Consider the following 26,095-nt stretch of genomic DNA (forward strand, 5'->3'; position numbering starts at 1 on the left):
TTTTCATTGGCATTATTAATCATCGACAAAAGGATGTTTTTCATTACGTGACAAAACAAATATAAGAAGACAGAAATCAGGAAATATTGAGTGTGTTGAACAAAAGTGTTTAAAAGTGGGTAATATAATAGTATTGTGGAGTCAGGAGAGTGAATTGAAGGTTGTAGTAACAGAAAGTTCATAAACTGAAACATACGATGATGGATGTAGTATGTTGATGTTACGAAATAGAAAGATTTTGACCAACGTAAGGCTATATGTTTAGGATATGATTGTCAGATGTTCACGCAGTCAGTATAAAGCTAGAGTTAGTTTGCTATCTCAGGGTCAAACCCTCAGTTAGACAGCTTAAGGTTAACCAAGTATTTTAGAGATGTTTTGTTTCTATATAGCCTTATTCCTTTCTTATTGCCCAATTATAGTGATGACGAATCTTCAGATTCAGATCTATAGGTAAATCGCTATGTTTTCTGGTGAATATATTTGTTGTCATTCTAAGTTGCCTCTCTGTATCAGTATACACTCGTGCAAGGCTAGTGCTTCAAGCCTTATTCTCTAGCAGCGTCACTACCTAAAGCAACTTATTTCACTTTATTATTTATAGTTTTTCTAGCACAGATTTGTTTCTCTTTGAACTGACTAAACAACTTCAAATGTTAACATAGCAGTCCATATCATACTTTTTGTATAATAATCATTTTGACTTTTTTATGAGCTTATTACTGTGAGTTTTCTTCTCTTGGATCAACCATTAGCATGTTTGCTAGTCTGTTAGTTCTACACTCGAAACTAAACTATCAGCCATATTTATTTTTATGTATGGTATTTATAAATCTTTATATTTTTATCAATTCTTTTGCTCAGAATAAATATAAGCTATATTTTCTGCACTATAAAAGCAAAAAAATTCTGAATTCTTTGAATACAATTTTATCATTTGGAGATGGCAGCAAGATAGCTATTCAATGTGATACCATTTATCAGAAGCCAGCATGCTTTGAACGTATCTTTATTCACCTGTGGTAATCAGTTATATATTGTGTGTTTGTATGTGAATGTGTTCCGAAAAGTCGAGGTTACACGAGATAAACACAAATTCTGTACTATATCTGGCAAATTGAGTAATTTTACACATGATCTGCTGTTCTCCTGAACACCTGATCATCTAACCGTATGTTGTCGGACGGCTTGCTGCAGCCTCAACAGAGGTAGAATTAATAAAAATGAGCTCTTCACACTCATATAATGGGCGGCGTTGTAAGATGGCTAATTTAGAGCTGGTTAGAGCTAAACCATATATAAAAATCATTAGTTTTATATATAAAATACTTTATTGTATCTCATATAGAAAAGCATGTTTGGAATACTGAGAATGCAATACTAACCGGTAAGGTGACTACATTAGTCCAGGAGAGATTTTGCAGGTGAAGAACAGATATAAACACTAATCATATAGACATGGTATAGAGATTAGTGGGTCTAAAAACATTAATCACATCATATTCTAGAGATATCAGCTTAGTCTGAGATTTCAAATAGAAAAAATGGCATTTCTAGTACCTGGAAAGTAGAGGTCCCATATAAAAATAGTGAGATTCTTTAGAGACATAAAAGAAAACAATTTTATAGAAACGAGCTTGACCAGTTTCCTGAACGAAACATGATGCACAAACGGATAAAACAACACAATCAAACATTATTGGAATTCAACTGCTTCCAAAGAATGTAAGATACATCCATATGCATAAAATTTCTTTCCGAATAAATGACATTTATCCTGCCAACAAGTACAAGCTGCTAATAGCTGCCAGCAATATGAATGTTTTCACATTCTAAATTCTCGTAAACATAGTTTTGTTCGACCAAATTGTCACAGCTGTGAGACAGCAGTTTTGTCAACTCTCTGTATGATAACACAGTGGTTACTGACTGCCAAGTCTAAAAAGACACAGTTGTAATGAAATTAATAGAAATAACAGTGACTGGTGACTGATTAGATCTATACAGTTTCCACCTCTTCACTAAGTTCATGCTCCTTAGCCTCAGGTCTCATGTACCTCAGACTCCATGTGACAACCTGCAAATATATGGTACACAAGCTATTTAATAAAATTATGTGCCAGGCTAATAGCAAGTGACAGGCAACTCTATTGTTTAAGCTGATTTTTAATACCCGGGCAACGCAGAGTATCACAGCTAGTATATATATATATATATATATACATACACACACATATATATACACTGTAAAACATATAATTGAATGCCACCTCTATTTTGCCGACATTATAGAGGATGGTTTGAAAAATAGAGCACCATGACGTTCAATTAGAGGTTTCACAATATGTCAACTACAGTAGACATCAAATGTTATATCGACTACAGTAGACATCAAATGATATGTCAACTACAGTAGACATCAAATGTTATATCAACTACAGTAGACATCAAATTATATGTCAACTACAGTAGACATCAAATGATATGTCAACTACAGTAGACATCAAATGTTATATCAACTGCGAGAGACATCAAATGACTATCACTTTTATATCGGACATTTATCTTCCTAGAATTAATAAAAAATATCAAGCAGTTGTCATAGTCTGAAATAACTTCTTTCAACTCAATTCATGAAAGAAAAAAACCAAAAACTAGCAGTTTTTTCTAGCAACTTGAAAGTGAAAAAGATTACGGGCTTATTTGAAAATTTGACTGCTTACACAAATATAAATTATTAAAAATAACTTGGCAAACCAAACATAAACCGACTTGAAACAGTTTCAAACAGCTAAACTTCTCTAAGAGAAACGCCTTCAACAGTACATACATTTACTGAGTGAGATGATTCACTGCTCATCAAGCTTGTGTACTATAACAAGCTGTCTGCACTTGCGCTGCCAATAGTGCTGCCAATAACATTTAGCAAGGAACTCATAGCTGATGATATAATTAGCAACAATACATTAGCAGACAAACTCAGTGTGATTACACAGCTGACATTAAACCTAGACATAGGTTTACTAGTGCAGTACCTGTGTTTTCATGAGATCAACTGAGGGTGGTTTGGACAACACCCTCAACCGGGTTAAGATCAGACTATGATTAGACTTCAACTTATACATGGGTTAAGTAGTCAGAGCTCGGGAGTTCATAAACTCAAGGGAATATTAAAACTTCCCTGTTTGTAAATATATTCAACTCAATCAAGTTACATAGAGGAAATTCTTCAAAAGATTGTTCATGAAGGAAATTATAATAACTCAACTCAAATTACGGAGCCAGAATATAGAGCTTAAATGGCAGCCAAGTAGGATATCAAATCATAATTAAGGAATCACGGAGCAATGTTTTCATAACCTAGTCTTGTTTCTAGGTCATGCAAGACCTATCATTTATGCCCAAAGAAAGGCATTCAGCTCCGGCTATATGTACACATACATATCAGCAGCCTTAAACCTGATGTTGATATAAGATAGTGGAGATGATGCATGGAAACATGAATACTAAGTTATAAAGTCACATGAGTGTGTCTGTCAGTTCCGTTGAAACGCAGTTACAGAACTGAAATGTCACACTAAATAATATTATGATTCATAGCACAGTAGGTCTAACAGGTTTGCGTTTTAGGAAAGTCAGGAGGCAAGATGATCAATCAAATAAAAAGGTGATATTATTCCTTTTAAGCAAAAACTTCTTGGATGTAAATCAACAGTCAATTCTTTAGCAAGGGTATATGGATAGCGTTAAAAGTGTAGATTACGCAAAATTTGGGCAAGATGGCTAAAAGTGAGAAAGAGAAATAAGCTATGAAACATCAGCTCAGGCCGATAGAGTTTAACAGTTCTTTCACTGGCAATGTCTATAACATGAAGCAGTCCTGTATAAGTTTACCCAGCCTGAGCGATTGAACAATTAAGCCACCTTGCAACCCTATCAATATCCCTCCTATAAGCTCTTAGGTGAGCAATTGGGAGAGGGTGCTAGTAGATTCTCCTACTAACCAATACAACCGTATGGTTAGACCTGACCATACTCAAAGTGCTCATATTACTATTAAGGGTTTTCTAGAAGACTGAACGAACCTTTTAGCAATATGCATTCATAAAAAATACATCTGTGAACGACATGACTATAGTCACACCTCTACTTACCTCCAACATGGACAATTTGAGCAAATATTCTGCTCTACATCCAATGTAATATCATTACGCATATTGATGTTCGAAGCATTTAGAAATGTTACACTTTAATAAGTAGAAAGGAAGATAAAATTAAACTTTAAGATAATATAATAATAAACTATTATTTTAGCTTTTTATTTGGTTTAGTTTTTTACATATTTGCAGATAATAGGTTTGCTTTAATGTTATGCGTTATTAGGAGCTTCACAATTTCCATACACCACCAGACGATGTGATGTTGCAAATAGATAATTCACCATATTATTAATATGTAAAAAAACTTGTCATTTTTTGTTAATACTTTTTTAAATATTTTAACATAAAATGAAACTGTTTGTGTTCATGATAATTAGAAGCATTTATTTCATGAATGACCGTGTGTGTGGAGGGCCATGGAATGGAGCTTATTATAAGACTAAAAGGCCCGCGCATTTTGGTTCCAATATCGCCCACTCTAAAAATCGTCAGGTGTGAGATAAATCGACGTTACATGATTATATCATTTATGCAATTGACGATATCCCTTTAAATTATGGCGATTTTCAAATCATCTACCCTAAAAATCCCCAGCCAACAATTAAATTGCTATATCGTGAAGCTCTAGTGTTATTAACTAGTTTTTATCATAAGTAGTCATAGATTTGAGATCTACGAAACGAATTAAACCAATTTAACGAGTTTCAGTTCATTTAGATGAGAATACTAGCTGTGCCACCCGGCGTTGCCCGTGTAATAGAAGAGTCTTAGGACAGAAAATTGATTTGTATTTAACATACAACAACATTTGCCATTTTAACTTTCAAACTACATATCATGAGAGAAGTGTGTCGTGTAGTTGAAATAAATTAAGAGAAAAATAAAAACAACTGTAAAGGTTTTAAAACTTTGTCAAATAACTGTACCTTTCAAGCGAGTAGCCTGGCATATTGCCAATGGAAAATTCCACTAAACTAGTTAATAAGGTGAGGCTTTCAATGACTTTGAGTCTGCATTGTTGTCCAGCTCAGCTGTTCTAATAATAGCTATAGCCGGAAAACCTACACTCATACGACAGACATACTTTGAGAAATATATATATAGATTTGCGCTGCAGCATACAACAGTTTTAGGTGCCGCAACAGATCTTGCATGTAAAGGTTTGACTGCATCAGCCTATATTGCGCATATCAAAACGCACCCATTAGTAAAGCTCGTATCTGTCTGATATGCAAGGAGAATATGAAACTCACTGTGAATGTTGCAGCGTTTGTAGGGAAGGCCCTAAGAAGGGTCGGAGTGAGACCTTTACTTAGCACCTTATAGCCTTCACTCGTTATAGACTTCCTCACACAGTCAACGTACCCAGTGTACTTATATACAAACTTTCCTACAGCATAGCACAAAAGATGCGTTGAATAAAACAAGACTGTATTCTTATGTATTCTTATTTTCTCACCCTAAACATCAAATCCCCTAATGAATTTCCTTGTGTGCGAAAGTTCGACAGTGCCAACAGGATAGGACCTTTTAAAATGATTTTTAACACGCAGTTTCACTAACTAACAAAATACTTGATAAATGTCACCAACAGATTATTCCACTGAAAGCTTTGAAAAAATATCGACAAGATTCATCCCTGAATGTAGCCACGAAGTCTGAGTTAGATAGCTTTGATTTGAACAACATTATGATAAAATGCCCCAATTTGCTTTTGAAGTCAACGTATAGCCCAAGTTCTACAATTGGATAACAATACGTAGCACCGCAGGTGTGTATAACGGTTAATAAAAGATATGCTAAGAATGGTGAGAGACAAGATTAAATACTAACGGTTGCGCAACTCCCCGTCATTCTGTATTCTCGTCTTGATGACGTCAACAGGGTATGTTACGACCCAAGCGGCGATACCAGCCATGCCGCCGGCAAACAGCATAACACCTGTTGAGCATTGCTGACCCTGAAATGCACATCAGGCAAGATGACAACACCTGACAAGGTTTACAAGAAATATGATGACGGGTTTGGGCTTGATTCAAGCATCAAAACATAATCACAAGAAAAGATATTAAAAGCTTAAAGAGATTACATGTTACTAATTTGTAACATATACTGTAATCTGCAATCAGTGTCATGAGAACCTCTAGAAATAATTTAGGATCTCTAATAGGCAGAAAGCTTAGGCTACAAAACAGTAAACACTTTGCTATCAAGTGTAATATTTTTACAAATGATGGTTTTTGAGTTTTAAAACTTCAAAACTAGATGTATATATCGTTGGACATTTCTTAGTTCAAGGAAAGAAACAGTTCAGAGAAACGTAAACGGAAAAGATGACTGAGAACCTATAAAATTTGTGAGCAATCTATGTAATTCATGATTCACAGACTAAACCAAGCGTAAAAATGGTAAAAGTAGAGCTGATAAAAACAGAACGATTAGACAAGCAGCTCGGAACGACTGAGCAATGGCACAATATTTTGTAGTATTTGTTACCTGAAGGGTAAGTTTCCTGCATATCCACTCGTATGTTAAAAAATATGCTCCGAAGGCTGGAACCTCTCTCAGTATTGTAGCATTCATACCTGCATATCAAACCATCAGAGATGAAACATCCAGACACATACAAGCTGTGCTGACCCATGATGGAAAGGAATCACATGCAGCTGTCATTGAGATCCATTATTAATCAGAATTCTAACCTTGATAAACATGCACCATGTTTTCATTGCCCGCTTGATGTGAATTAGGAGTTGTGTGTTAAGTGTTTCAATAGATATTCGCATGTTGCGGATTAATGGGGGCATTTTGTTAAAGGTTGACTTGCAATAAAATTCACATTACCGTTATTTGGTATGAAAAGATGCACCATGTCTTACTCTGTTGTGTTGTAGGTGCAAAATATGTGGAAATGTGATTACAAGCTCTTAAAATCTCAAAAATGAATAGAAAATCGCAGCCACACGAAACCGCCGTAGTTTGGATTCCCTTTCCAAAACGGCTCAAATGTGATGTAGTTGTGAGAGATGGTTTCTGTTTACACTTTCTTGCAACCTTATTCGTCAAAATATTTCCACAAATATACTTTACGCATCAATAAAACTATGTCTATTGTTCTTACGCGTCTGTTTTATCGTCATCGTAATGCTGCCACTTTTAGCACTGATATCTTTTAAATTACCGTAAAAAATCGTTAAACTTTTTAACCTTAGCTCGAAGGAGTACATATCATTGTCTGATAATCGTGACGAGCCTGTTGGTCACTTGTGATAATCGAAAAGTGCTGCAGAAATTATTTGCGAAGTATTGAGTCACATGATCAGATTACGAATTGACGATTGAATAATGCCGTAACAAAACTGTAAAGTAGCGAGCATCTATATTTGATATGGGATCTTCGGTAAAACCCGAAGTGTTTGTCATAAACTAGTACTACGATAAGTGTTATATCGAGCTTTGTATTGGCCTTTCAATTCACGTGAGAACATACGTGACAAGACGATAACCAAATTTCGTGGTTACGTCATCGCAATAAAGAGATTCCAATAAAGAGATTCCAATCTACGGCAGCTTTTCGTTTTTGAGCTTTTAAGAGCTTGTAATCACATTTCCACATATTTGGCATTTACAACACAACAGAGTAAGACATGGTGAATCTTTTGATACCAAATAACTGTAATGTGAATTTTGTTGCAAGTCAACCTTTAAAAAAGATAAGGAATTCTACGCCAGAGGTCATAACAGTGCGCTATTGTCTCATCAAATCGAAATAAGAACTACTGAAGTAAAATGGAATGGCATGCGTGAAATTTGCAAGTGCCATTTCGCATATACATGAAACATTCGATAAAAATTTGCAAATAACCAAACTCACTTGACTCACGGATTTTTGACCTTTCCACCTTGCGGATGCCATAAACCTGTGGATTAACCGGGTCATGGAAACAGTTATAAGATGTGACGAGGACTTTCAGTCACATGTACGATATTTTATTATTTTTAATTTATAAAAATAGTAACTATTTGGTTCCATAGACTTTATTATTATCCTAATTCTGTAACAACATTCCTCTTCCTTCCCAACTAACAACGATGTAACATTTCAAAATGGGAACGATTTGTTCCCATTTCGAAACATAATCACAAGGAAAGATATTATAACTCTAGAGCTTTGGTTATATGGGAAAGATTTGTTCCCATTTCGAAATGGAGAACTGGTCTCACTCTGACAACTGCTTGAGTTAATCTCAAGATCAACAACTGTAAAGCCTGATATATGAGACACTTTCATCTGACACGCCTCCGTATAACTGTTTACTCCATTACTGCGCCTACCTCGACACAGACCCCTCAGTCCTTCCAGTCTGTGTATCTTCCTAAGACAGTCCATGGAACCAGTATATTGTCCCCTTGTGCCAGCTCTCAGACCTTCACCTTGGGATTGCAACTTTATCTTTGCCAATTCCATGGGACTGCAGATGGCACACTGGATGAAACCTATCACAATAGGGATAAAATTCATAGAATGTCCCATAGAGAGATCATCCGCTGCTCATCAAAGACAACAAAGAACAACTTTTGATAATTTTTCCATAGCTTGAAAACAATGACCTATATATTATGCAAAATGTAGGTCACCTGCGGCAGCCCCAGCAGCGGCATGAGAGCTCAATGCATCCCGATCTTTCATGCGCCTCAGTACATTGCCCTGCACCCCAAACACGACAGCGTTGATCGCTGCTAGTGAATAGAGAGGAGAAGAAACGCCTGCAATGCAAGTATTGTCTTTCAATAATATTTTATAATTCAAAGAATGAAAAAGCACAGACGGCCTAGTTGATTGGATAATGACAAATTCTCAAACATTACCTTTATACAGCCCTCTAAAGCTCTCTTTTCTGACAACTTCCTTGAAGCACCCGACAGTTCCCTTGTACACAACACCAGATGAGCCTTGCAGCCGCACCTACAAGTGAGAGTAGATAACTCCATGGTCAACGATGCTAACCAAAGCTCTAGAGAAGATACGATAATAACCCTGACTTGATGTCAATAGAAGAAAACTGAAGCTTTTCTACACAGTAAAATATCGGTAAGTTATACTATTTTTGTAGCCATAAATCATTTATGAAAAATGTTGGCAGTCAGAATGTACTTGGAATTATTGCCAGTAATCCATCTGCGACGAGGAAGTAATCCACCTTAATTAAACCTATATCGACTGATGTTAGTATTTACTAGCCCTTTTATTTGTTAATATTACCTTATGACTATTTTGTTTGAGCAAATCATGACCGGTTAAGATTAATTCATTTTAAAGTTTATTGCCCACAATGAATCTTTTCTGGCCAATGCGAGAAGTAAACCTAGGAATTTACCTGATCAAGCTAGGGATTTGTCCCTCGCGTGTTTTCCCCAATAGAAATTTTCCAAGGACCAAAACATAGCCTCAGTTACTATTTTCAGCCCTTAATGTAAACACCATAACCCCCCCCAGGTAATCAGGTAATAGTATTAATAAAAGAGAAACATAACCAATAAAAACAACCAACAGAAACAACTCAATCAGCTATTTCGTAAATTAACTTTGGCTTAACCACACCTGGATATATTGGCAGAAAATGTCACTGCAAGCAATGCTTGCTTTAGCATTCTACAAAATCTTTGTATAAATTCAGATAAATACAATGCAATGGCTAAAGCCTATAATTTCTGTGCAAATACATGAACCTATTGAAGTGTAAAGGTATGACCTGACAAACAAAGGGTAATAGTAAGTTTCTATGCGAATGCATTCACTTGTATTAAATGTTCCATGACGTCACAACCTAACTGAGCCCTGCACGCATGCATGCATGCAGAGCAACATACCTGCTATAATATCATTGTATCACGGAGCAAGTATTTTACATGGACACCAGTTAAGTGAATGACCATATTCAGAAAGAGAGCATAGGAAGGAACTGCCAACCTACCTTCACTGTGTCAAATGGGTGTCCGACAAGAACTCCAGCAGCCCCTACATAATATATGATTGCAAATTAGCCTTGCCTCCCTGCTTCTGTTTACAAGCCATTTGTTTTGTTAACAGTTGTCTAGTATACAAGATGAGTTGTTTTATATACCTACAAGACAACTCGTCTTGTAGATATGTGGTCAAGTGGACAAGCTATCTAGTAGGCCAGTTGTCTACAAGACAAGTTGTCTATGAAACAGTCTGGGAAAAAAAGTTGTTTTGCAGAGCTGTTATGGATTCTGTTTGTATGATTCAACTTTGCTCATGTCGGTTTAAAACAACAACATAAGAATGTTAACAGCAAGCAAATACTGTTTGCGGTTGCAAGTGAATTATTGCATAGAAAGGCCATGGCTTTTATGCAGCTTTTTTTTTTAAAGAGAAGACGCTAAGGATGCCCTGTTGACAATGTTCATTATCAACTTGTGAACAACTTGTAGGCTGTTGACAATTGACTGTTGACAACTTGTAGACAAAAATGACTGTGTGTGAAAGCACCATTAAGATATTAAAAGCTCCTTAGGAAAGAAAATATGTTATTGGTAGAAGCTGGAAGTTTATATGTGTCATTCCCACATCAGCAGTCACACTCAATTGCAAACTGGTCCAAAATAAGTGCCGACCATCATCGGTACAATGCATTTTGGGAAGGTTTTTAATGACTCCTTGCCAATGTTGAACAGAGCTCAACTCTTGCGCTGGTGGTTGGCAGCTATCGATGGCACACAAAATGCAGGTCCCCATCGCAACGCTATAGTCTGATGAGAATATCGCAGGTGCATGCTGATAATGTGTGAACTACGCTTTATATAGGAGACGAGGGCAGTCAGCTAGTTGTTCTCCAGGATGCAACTAATGCTGAAAATTTTGTGTAGCAAGAGCTAATTTCTTGTAATCTGTAAACAAGCCACGTGAGATGATGAAATAACTACGAGCATTCCTTGCAACAATAATATCTCTCAGTGCATCTGTCTTTCCCCGAGTTGGTTCTAGTAACACGAGTAAGACAATAACAACAACAACGGACGCCAAAGTTGCAGCGAACACCCAAAAGCAGAGCTTCTCAATATGGCGATTTGATTGTGTGGGCGATTTTTAAAATAAACAATTTGAAAATCGCCACCCTTCAAAGAGATATCGTCAATCGTATAAACGATATAATCATGTAATGGTGATTTATCTCACACCTGATGATTTTCAGAATGAGCGATACTGAAACTAAAATGCACGGACCTTCTAGCCTTATAATAAGCTTATTCCATGGCCTTCCTCACACGCAGGCATTCATGAAATAAATATTTCTAATTATCATGAATACAAAACAGTTTCTTTTTATGTTAAAATATCCAAAAAGGTATTAACAAAAACCAGTATTAAAAAGTTTTTTTTACAAATTAATAATATTGTGAATTATCTATTTGCAATATTAAATCGTCTGGTGATTTTTGGAAATTGTTTCGCTCTACCCAAAAGACATGATGTCTGAATTTTCGACAGGTTATTTTTAGCATAATGTCCTTGAGGTCTCGCTAGAAATAAACAGATAACTTGAGAGCAATCACTGGTTTTATACCGAAATAAAAACTGGAGTGCTGAGAGTTTGGCACATGGAAACCCTTGTTCAAGCATTCACAGAGAACAAGTCGCAGGTAATGAAGTGGCTTACCTCCTATACAGCCAGCTATGAAGTCCACAGAAAAGTCCATCTATTAGCAGAACCGCTACACAGGACTGGCGGGTGACAGCAGAGTATTGGCAGCGACAGGGCTGACTGCAAATGAACAAAGTTAACCAATAAGATTATGCGCACTGGACTCAAAGCTTTAATATAAAAGAACTAATACATTATCCACAGCTAGTTTTTCAAAGACGAATGACGTGATGATCCATAGACAAAACATTTCTGAATGATTTTGAATGGCTAGGCAATGGCTATAACTAGCCACATCTATGTAATAGTGCGCAAGCAAGGTATGGCTTGTGTAAACATGGGTCTATTTTTATATGAGTAGCATAGAATAGATCAATAACGAGCGATACAGCTTAATAATGCAGAGCTGGAAGACAGCCAAGATAGTTGCTAGCGTGTTGAAAATGCAAATGCATACCAAATGTTTTTGTTAAACCTATAGCTTTTACAGAGTGAAACCAAATTATTCTGCAACAATTTGGGCTCGAGAGACTGCATGTGAAGTAGCATACGTAATTTCCATAGAAATGAAAAGTTCTAAGCAAAAGATTTTAGTGATCAGAGCATTAGCTATCAATGAGTAAAATTACATTTGGTACAAGCAATTACATATCTGAATAGAAATGTTTCAGTTGGCGTAGCTGTACGCAATAGACAGGGAGATATTAGCAAGTAATTGACAACTAGTTTGCTAACATTACGGACTACGTCTATGACTGGAATAGTTCCATAGACAAAGCCACACGTCCCTCGCCATCTTGGTCCACGCTATCGAGGCTTGCAGACCACGGGGGGACAACTACTGACTTCTGAAACAAACAACTACATGCAAACAAATGGAGCTAGCTCAGGCTTTGACTAAGTGTCATAAAGTTTAAATGACTCGGAGAAAACCAGAGAAAACTTATATTATAAGAGTTTGTGCATCAATGCCAGATGTGCCAAACCAAAAAATCTGACTATACAGATACATATGTAATATATATATATGGTTTCGTTAGTTAAACAGCTAGGCAAAATAGAATAGAGCAAACAAAACTGTAAGTACACTTGAATAAGGAAGATCGATCAATAAAACTTCTGATGGAAATTTTCCATAAGAAAAATTCCCTTCGCATATGGAAAATTTCCATATGAGAAGAGTGCATATTGATCCATTGCCAAGGTATATTATGTTACATACAGTGCAGCGCTATACAAATCGCTTTCCATCTTCCCTCTAATCTTGCCTTTATTTGTCCTTGACTACAGCATTGAGACCTTGTGTTGGAATATAGAACAGCTTGCGCTAACGGTGAAATACATGGACAAATCTGCTTGCGTTGTTAGCATTTGAACAATTTTATTTGGTACTCACTCAACCAAATTTGAACTAAATTAATAACTTGTCATCGCATTTTCCCTCAAAATGTTAAACTTTAAATCTTTGAGCACCAATGTTAATAATCTCCATCTATAAATGTATCCAGAAGTAAATAGACAAACGAAGTAAATGTCACAGACAAGTTTAGCACTTGATAAGGACAGAATCTTTTCGGGGCAACACAATGACTTGCATCAAACTTATTCTTGAGAACCACAGATAAATCACCAGCTAGATATATAATTATCTTTGAATAGTTTTGAGCTGAGCAAACATCCAGCTATAGATTTTACATCCCGTCTGCTATGCAAGGTAATGCAAGAACAGCGCAAGGACAAAACTGTCGAAATTTGAATGCCACAAAAATCACCATGCCGAAATTGAGTGTTTTTGCGAGTAACTTTTTTACTGCTTTCATCTTACGATGTTAAGTTTTCAAAAGCTCTAATAATACATGAGATTGTTGAGGCAATGATAAAACCATATAATCTGCATTGCCTTTAATTATAAAATTAGTGCTACAAAAGATAAAGAGAATAAACTGATATTAGACTAGGAATAAATGTATTAATGCCAGAGTTTCCTCAATGTCTATGTATTTCTGATGACTAACGTTTAAGCGAAGTAGTGAATAGAAAACAGCTAGAAAACAAAAGCCTAAAATGTAAATATTGTAGCTGCTTGTTAGAAAGTTGCTGGAATATGATATTGTTTAATATTTTCATTATATTATATTAAACCTTCTTGTACTATAGCCATGAGCGTATAACTCTAATGACATTCTTGGAGGTTTCAAACGTTACAAGTGTTACCTAACAGACTATTGCACGCCGGAATAGAGTTTTGTTAATTAATGTTAAAAACATGTGCAGTTTGGTTCACAATCAATACAACTCTGAACAGCAAAGCAATGTGAAAGTCCTAATCATGACTGTTCTAAAAGGCAAAACCCAGAAATCCAGCAGTTGATTTACTCACAGGAACATAGCAAAGAATAACATCATAGCAAAAATGTCGGAATAACTTCACATTACATAACAATTATAAAACTTTTAGCTTGAACTTTCATCAGGTATTCTATTTTAATACATCAATGCCAAAGTAAAAAAGTTTACAACAGTAGGCTTGATGACAAAAGCACTACATTATCAAAAAACAGTATTACTAAAACAATCTCTTCGGCATATCAGAAGTTATCCACCCATTGGTTGAACTTACAGAATCAAAAATCAGCCCTTGAAGCCTTACTGTCATCAAAATAAACCATATCTCGTTAATTCTGCTTTAAAATACAAGAGATTATTTGCCACATATTAAATTTAGATTAGGCAATAAATTTTTTCCTCGAGACCGCATTGCGAGTGCTTAAATTCTTGGGAACACAACTACAACAAAAACTAAATACGGTTTCGCAAAATCACTAAAAGTTATGCAAATGGACATATTTAGTTGTTAATTTATTATGATGCGCCAGTAAAAAGACCTAATTTGGATCTTTCTGTTTTCTGACAAACAAATGAAATGGCAAACAAACTCTTCCTAGACCAACGGGGACAAAGAGTGTTCCACCTCGTCAAATGTAATTAGTGACTATGAACTCGCAGTGACTATGAAGTTAGTGACTACATGTATTCTTAGTTAGACGATTAGTGACAATGAATGACAGTAAATTAAAACTTTATTAGGTAGGACAAACTTTCGTAAAACAAAATTTTAATTCATCGCTGATAGAGAGTACTATTCTTTCTGCTTCTTTAGTTAACTATTATAATAAAGGCAAAATGATATACATTTCCAAAATGTGGATGTAGAACAGATTTTTAGAACACCTGATAAAGGAATGACATGCAAAATGATTTTATAAATCACTTATAATTACAGCAGAGTATCGACTCACATAAAATGGTAATATTCAGTTGTAAGTTAAAAAGAGTATATTTTACCTGTATGTAAAAACACAACTAACCAACCCCTTGATCAAATAGGCTTGTAGGGTTTTCGTACTCAACGCACGAACAACTAATGGGTCTTATCTTTTCATTATCATTTTGTGGAGAACATCTGTTCATTACATACCAACATCCTACTATGCCAATCTGTAAGTAAATAGTTCGGTGCAAATACCCACCTTTTTCGATGAAACGAAGTATGCACGTATTGCAATGGACGAGGAAAAAGAGCGACAATGCCCAATAAGATTCGGTGAATTGATGACCTCAGCATAGACATTAGTGCGAATACCGATGACATCACATAGAGTTCGACCAGTAGATCATTCTGTCTTGCGAAGTACTGTACAGTAGAAGTAAGTCCATTAAGTCCAGTAATCATTGTTAGCCCGTTTCCTAATCGTTTAAAACGTTTGTTTTGTAAACGGCTGGCCGGCTCGCAAGAGGAAATTAGCACCCTAAATGAGAACGCTCGCGGGAGGTAGGAATAATGGGTTGTTGGGTTTACCCGCCAGCCAAGTACGCCCGTTATAGCGATCTAAAGCATTCTAAACTCGCACACTAAACTTGCATCTTCTCCATCTTGGAGAAAAGATTCTTTCAGCAAGCTTGAATCAGACACCTATCATACCATGAGCACTGGCCACACATATCATTGTGAAAAACCAGCATGCCAGTCTCCAAGAAGTGGGACAAATAAAAATACATACCACAATAGCTTCCTACCACGGACAGTGCGGGAGCTCAAAGGAACGAGCCAACATATAACAGGTTAACTTGTAGTGGAACTAGGCTGGCTATACTCTAAGAGTTGTCTTTCCTTGCTTATGTAATGTTACGTAGTTTTTGACCTTGACATCGGTGATCATTCTGGGCGCAAGTTAACGCAATAAACTACGAATAAAACCGCAACTCTACAATTCTACCTTTAGCCAAACGCAATAATACTACAGATAAGTATCTGTAGCAATAATACTACAGATAAGTCTCCAAGAAGTGGGACAAATAAAAATACATACCACAATAGCTTCCTACCACGGACAGTGCGGGAGCTCAAAGGAACGAGCCAACATATAACAGGTTAACTCTACCTGTACTGACACCAAACAAACATTAATATTATATTAACTACTCAGAAAACTGAATTAAAATAAGCAAAACCTAATTTATCATATGAGGCATACCCCTTACACCCCTAGGTGGTCCAGTATGATGTATTCTACGAGGTAACGAGGTAACGAGGAGTATCAGAATGGGACAGCATTTGTAAAGTAAGGCATGACATGAACTGAAAACAAGACTCAAGAGACTGTCCTGTGTGGTTTGTTTGTCAGTTCTTTGATCTTCAGTTAAGTCAGAGGAAGAGTAAAGCAGAGATATAATCATTTGATTTTTAATTTTGTATATAACTACATTGTAACAAAATCAATCACAAACAACTTACTCTACTTGCACTTTGTGTTATCTAACTGAATACTGAACTTGATTTTGCTTGCTCATACCAAAGACAAGCCAAGGAAAACCTTTTCTCATACAATTGCTTTATAGAATAAATATCATATGCCTGCCAAGCATATTATATTATGAATCAGTCTTTTAAGTCAAGCCTACTCTGTCCAAATTACATGCAGCGCCTCATAAATGAGCTCACCTTTTAGAACTTACTTCGCTTTAATATGACACCTTGTTTGTCATAATCCCCCAAAATCCATGCATTTCATTTGCTCCATTACATTATTTTGTGGGAGGTTGGTGGGCATTTGCTGCCAGCTACTCACTACATTGGTCAAACTAGTAATGATCAAGCAACTATATAGTGTATCTTTGCTATCAATCATGGTCTGAGTATGATTGTGATGTGTTCACCGATGAAGGTATTTGATGATACTTTTTGTTCTTAGAATATCCTACCTGAAGGTTTTGCCTACCACCTTCTAAAGCACGAGATGGTCCGAATAACCTCCAAGATGACCTTTGTCTTCTCTGTGAAGGGACTGAAATCAAAATCGATATTTTGGCTTGGAAGGCCTCGTTTCAGGCAAACAACAGTTGGCGCACAAAGGAAATCAGGAAGCCTACAGAAAGACTCATGTTTCGTGTAAGTTAGCACATGTATAATAGGAATGGAAATACTCTAGTGTTGTTAAACCAGGTTTATCACCAGCCTACAAAGTATAACCAGAAGCGCTGGTTGTGACTCAAGAACAGATTCAATTGTTTTCTAACCTCACCACACTTGAAAGACACAAGACGGGCACAAGACCCGAGTCCGACACACTATACAGTTGTGAAAGAAGAACCTCAAGGGCATTGGATTGGTGTACGCATAGTATACACTGTCATGTTTGTACTCTGTGGATCTAATATATTACTTACCTTTTTCAGCTTAGAGCTGTTTGTCAGCATCAAACACAGTATCAAAACAAGCATAGCTGCAAAAATAAGCAGAAGAGGAAGCGAAAATATTCCAACATAAAAAACACTGGATGTCCAGCCACGCTCACAATAAATTTAAAGCCAAAAGGAAACATGTAAGTTAGAATATAACGAGTCTCTCTTTTCAATTGCTTTAGGATTTATACATTTTGAGGTAATGCCTGTATTTCAAACCAAAATCGGTTATCAAAATCAATCGGTAACATAACAATTAAATAAAACATTGTTACCCCTGATTCTATGCTTCTAAAAGAATTTTGTAACTTGTTAAGCGACTGTTGGACTGAATTCATCAGATTAGTTAATAGAGATAAATATTTTCTGTTTCAAGGGGATCTAGTGAAGCAGTGGTTAAGCTCAATTTGGCCCACAACCACCAAACAGCTTCTGCTGCTTCATATGGAAAGAATCGTGTCTCTGAAAAAACCACTAGAGCACTAGAACAGCTTTTTGTTGATGGACATTCTCCGATCTCAGCTTTAAGTCATTTGAAAATGACTGTTGAAGAGAATGTTGTCAAACTTGCGGACAGGTCAATCATCCCATCATCCAAGTTTTGCTCAAGGTATATAATTTGTATGAAGGAAAGGCCAGTTGAACATTGTTTATACGCTCTGCGTACATTGTCTGACCCACAAATTATTTGGTAACCATTCAAATTGCTAGCAATTCTCATGTTTTGCTTTTTAGACTTTATAACTAACTGAAAAAAATCAAATATGGTGAATTTCAAAAGACAACCGCAGAGATGAGAGAGGCTCTACAAACAAAATTGGAGAATGAGGATGTCAAGTTTTTGACAGGTCTAACAGAGAGCGGCCAAATGGTTGTTTCTCTGATAACTCCACTGATGGAGCACTCACACAATTTAAGGTCAGCTTCTAAACATTACTGTGGCTCTACATAGGTATAGTCTATGTACAGCATGCACTTACTAGATAGGATAGGATATAGGATTTAGTGACCCCAACCACTGATTATATTCCTCTATTAATTGCCATTCAGTGTCATTTATTGTTATTTATCATTTAAATGCGCCTTTATGTTCAAACTGGCAGTGAAAATAACATGCATGGCACATAATCTGTTGCAGAGAGTCTGCAGAGATAGTGTTTTTAGATGCCAGTGGTGGAATGGACGGTCACCAGACCCGCCTCTTTCTACTTCTAACCCATTGCTATGGAGGAGTTGTCTAACCCATTGCCATAGAGGAGTTGTCTAACCCACTGCCATGGAGGAGTTGTTGTCCCTTTAGCTATGAATAAAATTTAAATACAATGTAATTCTTCATTCACTAATAACAACCTGATTTGATGTTGTTGTTCAAGACAGTGCATGATATAGTTGCAAAAAGCCATGAAGGTTTTAAAATGCTAGAACATCGAAAAACCCAAAACTAAACATAATTATTGTGATTTTATTGCAGGTGCATTTCTGACCACAAGTGAAAGTGAAGATGCCATCACCATGGGATTAGACCAAATCAAACAGCTTGCTGTTTGATCTGGTCCTCAAGTATAGTAAGTTCTGCTGCAATAATGACCTTACAGTTTTTTTTATGTATAAATAACTTACTTGGTCTTTGCAGAAGGTGGGTGACCAGTATGAGGTTGTCATAGGGAAGACCAAGAGACTCGTCCAAGCTAACCTGGGTTTGTGTAGCTGCACTTATGGCAACACAGGAAACCTCTGTAAGCACCTGTGGGCTGTGATGGAGAGTGCATTTGAACGTGGAACAAATGAACACCCCTATAAGCCACTCCAGCACCAAAGGGAGGATTTGTTTTGGCTTTCAACAGGTAATACCATAGGACTAATTACTGTTTAAAATGATAAGAAGTCAACTAGTTTGCTTAGCTTTGTTAGATGTAAAGTTTGACTATTCACAGTGAACTCTCATAAAACATCTTAAACTATTTTACAGGTCAGAAAGCACAGAAAGGCTGGTTGGAGCCGCTCCACCACAATACTTTTATAGATAATAAAACGATTAATACAGAAGAAGTAGAAGAACATCTTGAATATGAAGAGATTGTTAAAAGGTACTGGCCAAGTATTAACCATCAACGCTTCGTAAAATGGAGTGGTCATGTATGACTAACAAAAGTCAGCTATAAAGCTTACTATTACTAAAGATTGGAATTTTTTGAGACCAAGAATTCATTCGAACCACTTGCAGTACAAAAGTATAAATAATCTTTTTTAACTAGAACCTGCTTGTGTTATACAATATAAAGTTTGGTCATATGTGGGTTTGATTACTCAAACACTAAAATTCGTTAGGTGGCTTGATATGTTACATTTTGTGAACAATTGTTTTGTTTTTATCATTCTAGCGAGAACAGTTATTCAGAAGTGGATGTGATACCAAAGGTTTCTGAACTACAGCGCCAGAAATGGTAGGCCACGAGACAAGGCACATGATCATCATATTTATACATGTTTTTCATTTATAAGCTATTTTGTCACACATGTCTGTTATAACATGTCCGCAATCATCTTGGCATAACATACCTGATGGTTATTATTTGCCACTGTGGTGATTGATTTGATAAAATCACGTCAGAAGCTCCTTGTCCTATGTTCTCTGTTCAACAAACTTACCACCTTCTGCTTCTTGCTTCATTACTTCAGTGGTGTGTTTACTCTCCTGCTCAGTTTATTCAGTAATGATTTCTGCTTCTCAAATGATTGTACATTTTATAATTCATGCCGAAGTACATACTCTGTGTGAACAATGATGATTCAGTAGTTAAAAGACAAGATTACATAACATATGGGAGATATTACTGTTTATAATATGCACATTATGTACATATTATTGAGTTTTTGTTAAGGCAAGCAGCTATTGATGCATTCTACAAGGACACATCGGATAATCTCGAAAACTACTATGAGGCGGCTATGTATGGTCTGGTCTTTGAGACATTCATCGAACGGTGGAAGTCCTGTACAGCGAGTCAGAAAATCACTCTCCTGAACACACCATTGTCTTTAGGCGAAGGATACAGTTTTACGCAAAAGAGGTGAATTTTAGGGTGAATTGACAGGGTGTAGTATTACCATAGTGTAGGTAACAAGTCAGTCAGTTATACATTAACGTACAAGCATGCCTCACATGGTATTCAATATTGATAGCTATTTGATACATGCCTAACTATTAGGCCCATCCCCCAGCGGTTTTGGGACTAATAGTTTGGCTGGTGTCAGACACTCCTCATCAGATATTCTGGATAAATTTTTGTGATTAATCGAGGTATCATCAGATTTATACCGTGTAAGACATAACGCAAAACATATTTCACATGAAAAAGAACAAATATCATAATAATTACAGGACTAAAATTGGAGTGCAGCCTTCAGCAGTGGCCAGAAGAAAAAGGCCACTCGGCACAACAACGAGCCAACATGGAGGTTTCCGTAGGAAGGCTGCTGAACATGCCTATGGGAAGGAAACCAAGAAGAACCATCCTGCCCCACATAGTTTATCATTCTGTGTGGAAAGAACCATTTCTTTAGGTAAAACTCACTCCAAGAAATGATACCGGTATGTTTATAGGTATAGAATAGTCCATGGCTGTGACTTGCGCTTTTAATTAGCTGTACTCACCAGAATTTATAAATGATGATGTCTTATGAATGATAATGGTTTCTTGTTTACACCTCCAAAGCTCTGTGAGAATGTCAGCAGGCCATGTATTTTTATCCACATGTTTGAATTGAACATAGGTGTAAAATATTATAAATCTGAAAAACCATCTCCTTAAATCTTTTATCATTCAATCAATTTTATTGATCAGTTCTAGGAATTACTTTTCATTATTGATGATAAGATGCATGTGAGTGCATCTCAAGTCTCATTTGTTAGTTAACATTTTTGGATACTTTCTGTTAGTAACACTTTCTTTTGTTATTATTGTAGTAAATTTTAGGACACACTGAATGATGATCAGTTGCCAGTGGCTCAAGAAGATACCATTACTACATCAGAAAATGTTCCAGCATCTCCCATATATGACATGGAAGCTCACTCCTTTGCATTATTTTGTTTTATTATTTTAGGTGTGTTAGGTGTGAGACTTCATCCTCGTACAGTCTGAATAGCATCTTACTGAGTATTTCCAAATAAGGTTTTTATATATTAAAACTTATTGAAAGAATACAATGAACATTCTGGATATACATTGTAAGTGTTTTCAAACTTAATCTCATATTTTATCCCCTAATCCGCCACATCATAAAGCGGACGTGATTCCTGGATTAGGCACAAACATGAGTCTTTTTAATGGTTAACACCAAACATTGTTAGTCAAACTCTAATTTATGCTGTAGCAATAGTGAGGATTACGACGCTTTTGGGATTTGTAAAAAGATATAAAGACACAGTCTGGCCAATTGTCCTACTTATATTTATTGATACAGCTTGATGATAAAACTGAGCCTCTTGATGGGTTGATGCCTGCATTTGCGCCAAGAATTGTCTATATAGGTCACAGCTGACTTGATTTGATCAAGAATTATTGGTTTGATGTTGTTACTTACTATTACAACTGATCTGTTTCAAAAGTCACATGATGAAATGGGGTTGTGTAATTGAGTTGTGGCATGTAAAAATTCTGCACCGGTTGTAGGCCTATAGCAGCAGTGCTATTCATCACTGTAAATAAGTCCTTATTAGATCAGCCAAGCCAGAGGCGTTTATATAGCTTACCACCCAAAGTGGGAGTATAAGTTCACTCCATTCAATGGTACACACAAAAACTGAGTTAACTTTTGTTCTTGGCGTTGAGAAAAAGATGATCAATTCCCAAAATTTACATAATCTGCAGCGACATTGCATTTTTCTATAAACAACTGCTCAATCATGAACTGAAGCTTGGAAGACAGAGTAACTAATATCAACAAAGCTACTTCCTTGTTTTGATCAGAGCCGTATAGTTTCACAGAGTTTCGTGGCCAGCGGAAGCGTTTATGGGAGCTCTATTTTTATATAAGTTATAATGGAAAGGCCGCAACATTAACCAACAAATATTACTCTCATGGGCAGTTGATTTAAAGTTGATTGTTGTATCATACACCATTTGAAAGAGGACAAAATTTTCCACAAGAAACTACAACTTTTTTTGTAAAAAAATAAATGCAAAAAAGTGAGATGTTGAGAACGAGGTAAGAATATTCCATTAGAGATCAGTATGTCGATCGGGTTTGTTTGGAAACAGCAGCTTTGTTTCTGGTTCTTGATGCAGGACTCTGAAGCTATACGGCTTAGGTTGCGACTAGCTGCATTACCCGTCAACGGGATCAGATTCTTGTACAGCAAGAGGTTTATTGAGAGTTGTCTTTCATACTGTAAAACAACGCCAACTATGCAGTTACATCTCCCTCTCTCCGTCTCCCTCCCTCTTTCTCTCCCTCTCTCTCTCTCCCCCCCCCCCCCCCCCCTCTCCTCCTCGCTCTCCCTCTCTCTCTCCTTCTCTCCCTCTTTCCCCTCTCTCCGTCTCCCTCCCTCTTCCCCCTCTCTCTCTCCCCCCCTCTCCTCCTCGCTCTCTCTCCCCCCCCTCTCCTTCTCCCTCTCTCTCTCCCTTAGTTCAACGCAACACATGCGGATAGACAACATTTTTGGTTTTTCAGTCAGGCGTATGAAGAAACAGTTTTCGGCGTGTGCCTACTTTTGAGCAGGCGACGTATAGCTGGTCATGGCTGATGCAGGGTGACAGTAAGTCGATAGCAGCTGCTCTCTTTCTTTTCACAATAGCGTATCGCAACCCTCGGAGTACTCGTGAAAGTTTTGTAATAGTAAGTTACAGTAGGCCTACTCAGAGCTGGAAAAAAATTAGTAACTCGGCTGCTGAAGGAAATGAACATGACCCACTATCACGAACAGCGGCAAATCCAACGTTATTAAGTAGTGGAGATGTGGCAATTCATAGACAATACAACATCGTATAAGAAACACTTACCTTTTTGATGTGGAAATTTAGTAGGTGAGAAATGCGTTTTTCTAGTGGCTCCAAGAAACAAACGTTTACGTGACCTTCTCGGTAAGCGTTGGCAGTAAATATTAATTGCATGTAAATAACTACTCATTAATTTATTTTATTTAATGAATAGTACATTTGTATAGCTGTATAGACACCTTTGTATAGGCCGCAGAACTCAGGAAAGGTGCTTTTTAACACGGCAGAAAATTTGCTGTTTAAAAAGCGTGCTAACAGGGGATTTCGGTTAATGCGCTCGAGCGGTGAAAGAAAAACAACAGAATCGCCACACCTTTATATAAGCCGCTTGGCTCAAATCGTCAGAGAAAAGTAGCGGCTAATAGTCCATATTACGAAATTACGATATTGCGATAATTAGTACTCATATTAATTCGGTTGGCTTCGTTCGACCGAATGGAAAAAGAAAGACCGCTCTATAATTTATTTACCGTTACTACACATATTAATTCAGTTCGCTTCGTACGACCGAAATTCGTACGGCGATAAAAGAAAAGACCGCTCTATAAGGCGGACAGACAGATAGATAGACAGATAGACAGACAGACAACGATTGCCGTTTATATAGTAGATGTCATATATCGCGGCACAATCGCGCTTTCTTGACTTCTCTCACGAGAGTTTTTGGGGCACTAATTTCCTCTCGCGGCCGGCTCCCAGCAGTGTCGTTTAGGGAAAGTTACGCTACCGGAAGTTTACACATTTTCACGAGTTTCCAACAAACTTACGTGGCCCTATAAAGTTCTGTTGTAAATTGAAGTATTGAATCAGACATACGAGTACGACTTATGCACAGACGAAACAACCATTTTTTTAGTGTTTTTATACACCAAAAATATTGTCAGGATTTTCTGATTTTTTTCATGTATAACACTAGCATTTTATCCGTGGTTAGATAAGTTTACACCAGGCTGAAACGCTGTGCCAACAGCTGGAGAATTGAAATATGCTCTAAAACTGATCACTGTGGCACAATAGCTCAAACCGACAAAAACTCCTAACTATGTAGAAAATGAACAAGAGTATCATTGTTATCTACTATAGAAGTACCAACTGCAGAGCCTCAGCTCATAGATATACCTCTGGCTTCGCGTGAGGAAATCAACGGAGCTGAAGAAGAGTCACTATATTACCTAGCTGGCTATTGTCTACAGAGTTTGCTAAAGTTGAAGCAAGTATGTGAAGGTTGTTGCACAAGCTTTTTTAACACATCTGGTATTCCAGGCTGTAGGTCAGGTCTTCTGCAAATTAAAAAACTTTATAGAAGGTGCTTTGTGTGAAGTTTCTGATGACACATTTGCTCTATTCAAAAAGTGGGAGTCAGTTGTGAGATGCTTTAAACCTCATCTTAAGAATAACCATATAGGTACTTTGATAGCTTCTAAATGCATGGAGAATATTGATATATGCCATGTGAACTGCCCACTTGTCATCCTATATTACAGAAACCAGGGAGAAAGTTGGTGAATGTTAGACTTCATATTTTATGTAAAAAACATACCTCCACCTCACAGTCAGTGCTGCTAGGTAGGAAAAGCATGGCCATGCAAACACTAGCTAGGAATATTCATTAAGCGTTGAAATTTGATGCTTTCTGTATTCTTACTGCACTCATGCTTGTTGGCTAGTATAATATGTATACATGTTATAAACATGTGTAGGTCAGCCATTGCACACAAAAGACTACTCTGGCGTAGCTTGCTATAGTACTAGTACAGCTTAGCTTTTTTTACTTGTTTATCCGAAGTTAATAATGATTATTGTAACATTACTATGAAGGATTTTCTAAGTCCTTAGAAAGTATTATACTACTTAGTATAATAATTGTGCTCTTTTAGTATTCAGTTTTTATTCTGAAAAGTTGTTCAATTTTTATGTTGTACTACATGCTTTTTGCACTTTCAGTTACAATCATTGTCCGTAATAAATTTGTGCTTGTCTATTAATTTGCATAAAACAAGCCTGCTTATAATTTTTATAACTACTAAGAGCAAAAAACTGGCAAGTGATGATATTATAAATATAATTATCATTGTGAATATATTAAATCGTTTGTTTGGGGTCCTTAAGTTGTGAAACTGCAAATAAACACAATTTAGCTAAGACATTTAGCATAGATAATAGGAGTTATTTACTATGAAATGGCAGAAAACTTGTAAATACGGAGTTGTCACTTTTATAAGTGTAGTGTGAGTTAGAGCAAAACCTGAGATTTCTTTTGGTATACTTGATAGTGCTCTAAGGCTACCTAAAGTAGTTTTATTGGCTGATCAACAAAGACAGCTAAGAGTGGTTCATTGTAATCTATATATATATGTTTCTCACAGTATGTCTGTTTCTGGTATGTCCAGCTATAGCTAATATTAGAATAGCGGAGCTGGACAACAATGCTGACGCAATGTCATGGCCTACTGGCATTAGAAACCTAGAGCTTCTTAACTAGCTTAGTGGAATTTTCCATTGGCAATGTTCCTGGCCACTTGGC

General features: G+C 36.7%; 1 protein-coding gene across 4 annotated transcripts; it reads right to left on the bottom strand.

Moving 5' to 3' along the window:
• Nucleotides 1–1,312: 1,312 nt before the first annotated feature.
• Nucleotides 1,313–15,473, bottom strand: LOC137396301 (mitochondrial basic amino acids transporter-like). 4 transcript variants are annotated; one of them, XM_068082507.1, is made up of 11 exons: nt 15,358–15,403; nt 12,563–12,675; nt 11,843–11,947; nt 10,136–10,179; nt 9,030–9,126; nt 8,799–8,927; nt 8,496–8,657; nt 6,657–6,745; nt 5,994–6,120; nt 5,414–5,550; nt 1,313–2,077 (listed from the first exon to the last, which is right to left on the bottom strand). In XM_068082507.1, the coding sequence occupies exons 3-11, from the start codon at nt 11,880–11,882 to the stop codon at nt 2,000–2,002; spliced, it is 903 nt and encodes a 300-aa protein (XP_067938608.1). In that variant the 5' UTR covers nt 11,883–11,947; nt 12,563–12,675; nt 15,358–15,403; the 3' UTR covers nt 1,313–1,999. The 4 variants fall into 4 exon arrangements, with proteins under 4 accessions (XP_067938608.1, XP_067938611.1, XP_067938609.1 ...); XM_068082510.1 differs by having other exon boundaries at nt 12,572–12,675; nt 15,358–15,376; XM_068082508.1 differs by lacking the exon at nt 12,563–12,675 and having other exon boundaries at nt 15,358–15,473.
• Nucleotides 15,474–26,095: the final 10,622 nt, after the last annotated feature.

Source organism: Watersipora subatra, chromosome 5 (genome assembly GCF_963576615.1).
Source record: "Watersipora subatra chromosome 5, tzWatSuba1.1, whole genome shotgun sequence".
Taxonomy (NCBI): domain Eukaryota; kingdom Metazoa; phylum Bryozoa; class Gymnolaemata; order Cheilostomatida; family Watersiporidae; genus Watersipora; species Watersipora subatra.